Here is a 10,722-nt window from a genome sequence, read left to right as displayed (position 1 = left end):
CGGACGCTGGACCTAGAGATACGTCCGGACTCCAATAAAATATTGACATGTTGAATGTGCACGTGTACGCAAAATTTTAAGTCAAGCGTGTCAAAAGTGCAGGTAAAGCGCATCCCACATGTCAAATTTTAATTGGAATATATAGGTCCGGTGTCCGGACCTAATAATTTGCCCGACTTTAGGGGGAGATAAAGTCTGAGTCTGGCATTAATTAGTCATATGGAACTCAAACTCAACTTGTTGATCAAAAAACTCGAACTCGGTCTTGAGTTGTGTATATATATTTTGCTTGAATTTGACTCATTCATAAGACGTAGTCTCGTAGATGGAGCCCATTGAAGAAGGATCGATGAGACCAGTGACTTGAAAAAGAAGAGGAAGTTGTGGGATCTTGTGAAAGCATTGTCAGAACTAGCGACTAAAGATGTAGAGGAAGTTGTTGTGGGTGCTTGTTGGGAAAGGATTGACAGGATGAGTGGCTTGAAAAGGAAAAGGAAATTGCTACGGGAGAGCTCATAAGAGAAGACATTGACAAGACAATTAGTAGGAGAAGAAGAGAAAGTCATTGTTGGAGCTCGTAGGTGAAGCAATCAACCAGACCAATATTCTCTGATGAAGAGGAGTTCATAAGACTTGCAACAGCAGGAAAAGTTGTGATTTATCTAAACTAGTAGGAAACGATATTAAAGTTCAAATATTTACTCTAATCATTCAGCCTCACCTCATCAAACTCGTTTAACACACGAGTAATAATTTGAGCTAGAGCTTAAGCTTATGGCTAGATAAGCTCAACACTTGAGCTTGTTAGCGAGCAAAGTCAAGCCATACAAGAGTTGGCTCAACTTACACCCTAATTGCCTTTTTCTTCAATCAACAAACAAGAAATCAGATGTTGCAGGTTTCTATTCAATTAAATGTAAACTTCTAAGTGTGACGTTGTGGATTTAATTTTGATTTCTTTGGTGTCTAATTTTACTTTTTCAAGCAATTTTGGGCAAAAAATTTAAAATTTGTGTCATGATCAATATGTCAACTTCCTGGGTGAAAATTAAGAAGTAGGGGAAATTATTTTGTTCATAGCTCTAAATGAGGAGTGATCGTTGTATGCTTATAAATGTCTTCTCTTGTGTCTCACATGTGCTTAATGTTTTCCATTTGAAGAACCTAAACCTAATATACCCTAGTAGCGTATACTCGGCTAAAAATGGTTGAGTCTTCAGCTAGAAGCACTTGATAGAAGAAGAATTTCATTCAACTCGACAAAGCAATTCGAGAAGATTATCTCCTAGGGAAATTCCAAAAAAATCATACAGTACCTTTCAGGCGTTGAGAATTCGCCTCCTTTGCTGGAGACTGGAGTCACCCTCCCAGAGCAACTCATCGTCACTTATATTGGCAAGCCACCAATGGTTTTCATCAATTAAATCATAAGGATGATTTGCGTCCATGAAGACACAAATACCCTGGTCACGCTCGGCCAGCGGTGCGCTCATAACTGCCATAGCTAATTAAGGTGGGCTCATCCATGACATCGTAGCAACCCAAAAAATTGAATCTAGAGGTCCCCAATGTGGCCAAAGGACTCATCACCATATACCTTATTTCTTTACTCATCCCGATGATATGTGTTCGTTAGCTCACCCACCAACACTAGGAGGTCACCAATATGGCCAAAGGACTCCTTGTCATATACATTTCCATCTCGATCCATTCTGAGAACTTATCTTCATCGAACCACCCACAAACTTATCGCATATAATAGATAATATTTTGATACAATCAAATAATATTTTAGGAGTTATTATAAGTTCATTATATAAATCATCTTCGCTCTTATATATATTTAATTTGGATAAATGAAATATATTTAATTTACAATAGATTTACAAGAAGAAATAAAAAATTCGCCTAATTTATTTTTAACTAAATATAAACAATTTCTTTGTAATTCTGCACTTTAAACGTAAGCCAAATCGTACGGCAAATTACCCCTTGCGAGTTCCAATTTCGTGCTCAGCCGTTTGCAACCTCACTGATGGCGCGAACGCCGGCTGAGGCTTACAGCTCCACCGTCGCCGTCCAGGCCACAAACGACGATGCGGCCGCCAGCAAATTGTATGCTTACTTTTTCCTCATGGTTCTTTTTTGACCTCTTTCTGTCAAACTACATATCACGAATTTCTTGCATTAGATCAAAATTAAATGAGGAAACCTAGGGTCCAAATGTAGGATTTTTGTGTCCGACCCATTCCTTGGTTCTCGAAATGTTGGTGGTTCAGTTTTCCTTGCGAATTTTGGTAAGTAATGCATTCGGGCTTCAAATAAGGACGTCTCTAGATGAGTTCTCTAGTTTATGGAGGAATTTATGCTTTGTCGTCTTCGCAATTGCTTAAAGACTTCGTTTTTAATTATGGAAGTTGAAAGTGTTTAATGAAATCCATTAGGGTTCTTTAGAAGGTTTTAAGAAAGTGCCTGGTTTAATTTTAGTATTTTATGGGAAAATTTTGTGTGATTTAGCAACTGTATATTCAGTGAAGGAAATTCTATCTGGCTGTGGTCTGTGGAATATGGATGAGGATCTTGTTCTCATGCAAAAATGGGGAAATCATACATAATTCTAACGGCAACAATGGAGAAATCATATATAACTTCTAGGGCTTGGTAAACTGTGATGGCTGAATATTGAGAGTGGAAAGTTAGAACTTTGAAGTGTGTACTTAAGGGAAGTAGCTGAAATGAAAAAAAATTCCTGGCCTGACATTTGTCCATTAAGTTATGAACCAGAGATGTAATGTTATGGTAAAAAAAATGTTTGGCCATTTGTTCAATATTTGATTGCTTAAGGCAAAAATTTATCTTTCTGTTTTAATGCCACGAGCAATAGGTTTTGTGGTGATGAATTTTTTTTTTTCTGTTTTAATATGGTGAGCAACAATGGTGCCCCATTTTTGTGAATGCTTGGAACTTGTTGTCATTTCAACAGGAGATATTAACCCTATAAAGCTATGTGATGAAAAGTATTGATAATGGAAGCAAATTTGTGCATGGTAAAGATCTATGGCATATTTCTTTGCTAATGTAAAGCAAAGATAATTATATGCTTTAGAGTGTGCAGTCTTCATTCATTTTATTCTTCATTGTGGCCTTAATCTGCAACTCAGTTTTATTAGGCACCAGTACTGCTATTTGATGCGGATCACGATACTCTTTTCTTACCCTCTAGTGCATTTTATCTTTTCCTTAGGCTTCACTATCTCATTACCATCTTTATACCAATTCTGGTATGAAGTACTATCTTTACCTTTTTTACATGTTATACCTAATACGGTAGCTATGGCTACCACATATTATAAATATACTTTTATGAACTGGAGGGAGGATATAGAAAATACAACTATAATATTAGACTACTATCTTTTTCCCTCTGTTTTGATTTTTCTCTGCTTGTGTGCTTTGTCAAGTTGGTATCATAAGCTAGTAGAAGAGAAAATGGTGGAAGGGAGCATCCACCCAACTCTTTATAATGATTGGAGTTTAGACGCTCCAAGGGCTGCGCAAATTAGCACCAATCGGTGATTGGATGAGCTTAAGACAGATTTTTCTCGCTTCTCTATTGAGATGAAGATGAAGCTACAACATCGCACAGTGATGGCGCATAAAACCAATGTGTTTTGACCTTACGTGCCGGCAACTGCACTGGCGATGTGTATTCAACCCCATACCGAACGAATGGGACATCATCCACCTGTTGTTCTTCACGAAGTTATTGATTCGGAGGAAGACGTTACATCCCGAGGTCTTAGAGAAGTTTCTGAATTCACAGATGAAGAACCATTCCATTGTTACGAACGCCCTCGAAGAATTGCAGAAATTCCTAGGGGGCCAGGCGAGTTTCATGTTAAAATGGATATTCCATGTTTTGATGGTCCACTCCATATTGAAGACTATTTAAGATTGGGAGAAAGCCATTGAAACTTTTTTTGAAAACATGGAGATAGCTCCCGACAAACAAGTAAAATATTTAGCTTGTCATTTGAAGGCTGAGGCCGGTGCTTGGTGTCTACAATTGTTACCGACCCACAAATGAGAAGGGAAGGGACAAGTCCATAGTTGGTATATGATGAAATACTTACTAAGGGCTCACTTCTTATAAATCGACTTTGAGAAAATGCTTTACATAAAGTATTAGCATAGTTTGCAAGGATCTAAAACCGTAAATGAGTATACGGAGGAGTTTTATCGCCTTAGCTTGGAATAACCTCAATGAATCTGAGAATTAATTAGTGGCACGTTACATTGGAGGATTGAAGGAAGCTATAAAATATAAGCTAGAGCTTAATTTTGTTCGATCGCTTTCCCAGGCTGTGAATGTCGCACCAAAGGATGAATTTCAGCTACAACGTACCTCGTCATTAGCCTTCCTAACGTCATTTCTATGACCATGTGACAGACCCCTTCAAGAACACTCAAACAACCCCAAAACCTCAAGTAGCAACTCAACAATCAAGTGATTCTCCTCCTGAAGTGAGAGTGCAGCCCAAATCAAGGCCGAACACCAAGGAGAATCCATATAGTCGGCCCACTACACTGAAGTGCTTTCGAAGCTTCCAACCCAAGCACAAATCTAATGAATGTCCTAGGAGTCAACAATTACAACTACTTGAGGGAGAATAAGATGAAGATTAGGTGGTCGTGGACATTGAAGCAAAAACTGAATTTGAAGAAGTGCAATTGGATGAGGGTGAACCTATGATTGGTATAGCCGAGAAACTTCTTCTAGCACCACAACTACCTCTCAACTCACAAGGTCATGCTATATTTAGAACCCGGTGCACTATTAATGTAAAGGTCTGTGAGTTTCTAATAAATAGTGGCTGTACCAAGAATATCATATCCTGCTCAACACCATGCTCTGCAACTCAAAGTCACAAAAAATCCACAACCTTATAAGATTAGTGGGGTCAAGAAGGGATTGGACATCTATGTCTCCGAAATGTGTTTCCTTACCTTCTCCATTGGGAAATACTACGTATGTGAAGTCATTTGTGACATTCTTGATATTGATGCGTGTAATCTTATACTTGGGCGACCTTGGCAATATTACAGTGGTGTTATTTATGATTGCTGAGCCAATGTGTATTCCTTTGACTAGAAAGGCAAAAAAGTACATTTTCTACCTAATGCACCAGATTTTGCCCCTAAAAGAAACACAATTAATTTTGTTGCTTGCATCATCTTCGCACAAACAATGCTGCTATTAAAACTACCACCTATATCCATACTTGCTCTAGTATTAATTGACATGTCCACTGGTCTCCCACCACCAACTCCGCCTAAGAAAATTTAGGACTTATTATCTCAGTTTGCTGATGTCGTCCCTCCAGAACTACTGTCGATGTTACCTCTGTCACGGTCCATTCAACATCAAATTGAACTCATTCCGGGTGTAACATTGCCTAATTTGCGTCTCTATAAAATGAGTCAAAAGGAGCACTCTACTTTACAAGCCTCGATGACATGCTAATACAAAATAGTGTTAGTATGTTTGCCATTCATATGCTGATTGCTCCCAAAAATGACGGACAATGGAGGCTTTGTGTTGATAGCCACGTCATTAATAAGATTACAGTAAAATATCGGTTTCCCAATTGAGTGATATGCTGGACTGATTAGCCAATGCAATTATTTTCTTTAAGCTTGATGTAAGGAGTGGGTACCATCTTATTCGTGTACGCCTTGACGATGAATGGAAGACTGCCTTTAAAGATGTTTGAAGGGTTATATGAATGGATGGTTATGCCCTTTGGCCTTTGTAATGCATTTTCCACTTTCATGAGACTCATGAATGACATCCTCAAGCCATTTTTGGGCAAACATTGTCGTATAGTTTGACGACATCCTAATCTTCAACACTTCCGAGAATATGAACATTTGGATTGCCTAACACAAATTCTAGAATGTCTCCATTACAACCAACTATGCCTCAATCTTCCCCAACTTTGAATTCGCCACTTATACAATTCATTTCCTGGGGTTCAATATTTCACAAGAAGGGGTTCACATGGATCAACTCAAGATATCTGCTATTATCGAATGGTCGGTTCCTTGGTCCTTGTTCAATGTTCGAAGCTTTCATAGCTTAGATAAATTATATCGGCGGTTTATTAGAGGCTTTAGTATCTTAATGGCCCCCATAACAGACTGCTTGAAATCACACTCTTTCCTTTGGTCTCCAACTTAACAACGCATTTTCAAAGCCATTAAAGCTACTATCAACTCATCCCCAGTTTTGGCTTTGCCGGATTTTAGCAAGCCTTTTTTGGTTGAAACAGATGCCTCATCCATTGGAATTGATGTTGTTCTCTCACAAGATCAAAGGCCCATTGATTTTTTAGGGGAAAGTTGAGTGAAGCTCACCAAAAGTGGTCCACTTATGAACAAGAACTCTAGATCGTCATTCGATCTTTATAACAGTGGGAGCAATATCTATTGCATTAGGACTTCTTCTTGTGCACTGATAACCAAGTTATCCAATATGTAAACAATAAAAAACACATCAACAAAATGCATGCTCGCTAGGTAATCTTCTTACATAAGTTTACTTTCGTTCTCCAACATAAAGCTAGAAAATCAAATAGAGTTGTCAACGCTCTCAATTGCTAGACAGCCTTGCCAACACCGCTCAAAGCAAAGATTACTAATCTCCATTCACCAAAAGACTTGTATGAGACTGATAGAGACTTTACATAAATTTGAGCTCAATGCAATCAAGGACATCCTGTAGGTGATTTTACATTGCAGCATGGCTTCCTTTTTAAAGGCAATTGCCTTTGTATACCTGAATCATAATGGAGACCTCAACTTATCAAAGAAATCCACTGTGGGGGAATGGCTGCTTATGTAGGTAGGGATTGGACACTAGCACAGCTACATGCTAGATTTTTTTGGCTGCGCCAACGGTGTGATGTGTCTCGTTTTGTGAAACATTATTTTTTTTTTCAAACATATGAAGGAAATCATTAAAATACGAGCCTTTATACACCCTTACCAGTTATGGACTCAATATAGGAGGACTTGAGTCTCGATTTTGTGGTGGGCCTCCCGCAAACTAAGCTTGGGGCTGATTTCATCATGGTTATTGTCGATCGCTTCTCTAAAATGGCTCACTTCATCCCTTGCAAGAATACTTTTGATGCACTAAACATTGCGCGTCTTTTTTTAGAGAAATTATTCGCTTACATGGTTTACCTCGTAATCTCACTTTCGGTTGAGATGTTAAATTTATTAGTCACTTTTGGCTGGAGTTGTGGAAGTGTTTACATACTAAAATCAAACTCAGCCAACCTACTATCCGCAAATCGATGGCCAGATGGAAGTGGTGAATCAGAGACTTAGCAATATGTTATGTTGCTTAGTTCAGTAGCAGCCAAAATAGTGGGAAGATATTTCGACCAAGCAGAGTTCACCTACAATTCAATGCCTAATAGATCTACAGATTTGTGTCCATTTAATATTGTTTGTACTGAAGTACCTAACCACCTCATAGACGTGACCATTCTACCCAAGTGCCGCAGTGCTATAGCAACTAAAACTGCTAAACACTTCACTAATATGCTCAAAGATGTCAAGTTGAAGTTAACAACAACAAACATGAATTACAAACATAACACATACATTCACCGGCGCTGCATAGAATTCTATCTAGGCGAGTTAGTCATGCTGCGACCAAGGAAGGAACGCTTCCCGTCAGGAACGTATTCAAAACTCAGTCCCAAAAAAAGGTCCCTTTTCCTATCCTCTGCAAGATTAATGATAATGTATATATCATTGATCTACCACCCAGCCTACTTACATCCTCTACATTCAATATCAACGACATTTACAAATATCATCCTCCAGACGAAGCTTTCACCGCAACCCACTTGGAGGATTCGAGTTCGACGATTGCAGGGGAGAATTGATGCGGATCATGATACGCTTTTCTTACCCTCTAGTGCATTTTATCTTTTCCTTAGGCTCCACTATCACATTACAGCTTTATACCAATTATGTTATGAAGTACTATCTTTACCTTTTTACATGTTATATAGATACCTCATATTATAAATATGCTTTTATGAACTAGAGGGAGGATATAGAAAATACAACAATAATATTAGACTACTGCATTTTTTTTCTTCGTTTTGATTTTTCTTCGTCACTTTTTCTCCACTATTGAAATGCACCCTTACCCTTATGTTTTGCATCCATGCTATAATTTATGTACAGGTCATGCGTTAAAAAGGGATACATGAAGGATGAGTATGTTCATTTTTTCGTGAGAAGGCCCGTTAGGAGATCACCAATAATAAATCGTGGTATGAAGAATTTCTTTTGTCGCCTAAAACAAAGCATTTCTGCTCCTTGACATCCTGATTCTTACTCCATTTCATACTCAAACGATTTGAAAAGGTTATTTTGCACGTTGGGCTGTTCTTCGGAAACTTCTTCTACAGTTTTTAGAGCCCAAGGATGATTCAAGCGAAAGAAATGTCATGAAGAAACAAATTTTGTCTCTTGGAGCTGGCTTTGATACAACTTATTTCCAATTAGTGGTAAGCAAAAATGCAGTCTTCTGCAATCCATATCTATGTCAGTCCAACATCTTAGTTTTTTGTTTTTTTTTCTGTATTATGCTATTAGTGAAGAAAAAATCAAGAATATTTTCTTTGTTTTGACTTTAATTGATATGTACCTGGGGAATAGTGGATATCTCTTATTCTCCTTCTTTCAATGGAAAGTGTTGCTAAACATTCATGTTTTGATAATCATTTTTATTGACTTGTTATGTTACCAGCAGAATAATTTCTAGATTATTGATTTTGGCTTTGCCTTTTTCATAGGAAGAGGGAATCGCACCGCATCTATATGTGGAGCTGGATTTTAAGGAGGTCTGATATTTGAAATGTTCATATGTTAAGCTCAAATCATTTTCCCAGGAAATCATAATTACTACTAAATTCTTAAATTATTTGCTTCTTGTTGTTATTTGTTAATCAATCATATTTTATTGTTGTTAGGTGACCAGCAAGAAGGCAGCCCTCATAGACCACCATAATCAGTTGAAGGATAAGGTTGGAAGTGAAGCTTATATTTGTAAAGGTAACATAGTTCTACTTTCTCAGATTTTTATATATTGTTGGTTTTCTACCCTCACAGTCTTGTATGCCTAATTTTTCTTATAGCTTAATATAGAAATGTTTCCATATGTTTACATGTTTGGGCATATGCATTTTTGTTATTCATGCTTATGACATGTATTTTTGTCTCTAAGTAGTGCATAAAAATATTGTAAGTTTTGATAATTATATAGAGTTGACTTTGCTTTCCTCGATTTTTGTTTAATAAACTTGCTTTTTCACTCTGAAATATGTGTAATTAAAATATCAATCAAGCTACCATTTATGAGAAGATAAGATTTGCAGTATTTCATTGTCCTTAATATGAATTAACAATGACATATTTTCACCACTTTTCCAGAGAGAGGTGAAGTTTTAAGTGATCATTATAAACTTCTACCTATTGATTTACGTGATATAAACCAATTGGATACTATGATGGAGCTTGCTCAATTGGATTGTAGGTATGTTCTACTAATTTTCTCTATTTTAAGTTAATACTTTATTACTTCAATCTTAGTAAAAACTCTTTCATTTTGTTTTAACATTTCATACTAGTTATCATAATGGCTGTGGTTTTTTCCTTTGTTATATTCATTTATAATCAACTAAGCCTAATTTTTGGGAGATTCAGGCTATTTCTTTTTGTTTCGCATCTGTTTAGTCTTTATTTTAATGATGTGCAAGGCAAGAAATGAAAACTTTGATATGTGTAGCTTGCATTTTGAAAAAGAATGTGATAAATGTTGTAGTTTTAATTACAATTGAATTGATGCATCATATCTCAGTTTGAAGGTTCTTAATGTAACTAAATGTTGTAATGTTTGAAACTACATATATTAGTTTTAGAAATTCGTAGTTCAAAGACCATCAATTAAAATAAGAATTTTTTTAATGTAGACCCAAAAATATGAGAAATCCTTACCAAAAGATAATTTAATGATTCCTCAGATAAAAAAACAATATAGAAAATTTAAACCACCACCAAGAACCACATGTTGTTTAAGGCTCATTTTACAAAAATAAATCTAGTTGTACTGAATTTAACTAAAATCCACATGCTTGCAAAAAATTAATATAAAAGTAGTCGCAATTGCATTGCATTTGAAGGAACGAAGATCCAATTAAGCAACCAAAATTGAACAAAAGAGGAAATTTATCATCCAAACAATTTTATTTCTCACCTGAGAATTTAGAATTCATGAGCATCAAAACCTTAGAATTGGTTTTCTTTTAAATTTCCCCTAAAATAATTTCAATGCTACATTATGTTTTGTAGATAAGCATGAATAGCAAAATACAAAAATATTGAGTGGTTACCACGAAATCAACAACAGACTAACAGAATACAACATTTCATACATACATAATCTTGTTCATTACCAAACCCTACTCTCCATAGTATGGATAAGCATGACAAAGGCATATCTTGTTGGAAAATAGACGGAATTTATATAAAAAAAAGATCCACTCACAAAGAGCACAAAATTTTATACAGGCTCTCTCAATTGATGGCTATATCTTGTTGTCATTGTTGTAGATTTAACTATGATTAGATTCTGAA

The 10,722-nt window shown here is 36.5% G+C and overlaps 1 protein-coding gene across 1 annotated transcript in view; it reads left to right on the top strand.

The window, feature by feature from the left end:
- The first annotated feature begins 1,973 nt into the window (after positions 1–1,973).
- LOC110107766 (leucine carboxyl methyltransferase 1 homolog) overlaps positions 1,974–10,722 on the top strand; it is a 39,496-nt gene continuing 30,747 nt past the window's right edge. Inside the window, exons 1-6 of the mRNA XM_020838139.2 lie at positions 1,974–2,115; positions 8,269–8,357; positions 8,452–8,594; positions 8,883–8,930; positions 9,060–9,141; positions 9,520–9,622. Coding sequence (XP_020693798.1) covers positions 2,036–2,115; positions 8,269–8,357; positions 8,452–8,594; positions 8,883–8,930; positions 9,060–9,141; positions 9,520–9,622 — 545 coding nt within the window. The 5' untranslated portion in view covers positions 1,974–2,035. The remainder of the gene's footprint in view (positions 2,116–8,268; positions 8,358–8,451; positions 8,595–8,882; positions 8,931–9,059; positions 9,142–9,519; positions 9,623–10,722) is intronic.

This window comes from Dendrobium catenatum, unplaced genomic scaffold, assembly GCF_001605985.2.
Source record: "Dendrobium catenatum unplaced genomic scaffold, ASM160598v2 fragScaff_scaffold_390, whole genome shotgun sequence".
Classification (NCBI taxonomy): Eukaryota; Viridiplantae; Streptophyta; class Magnoliopsida; order Asparagales; family Orchidaceae; genus Dendrobium; species Dendrobium catenatum.
The sequence above is the reverse complement of the archived record's forward strand: the minus strand, read 5'-3'. Positions and strand labels throughout refer to the sequence as shown.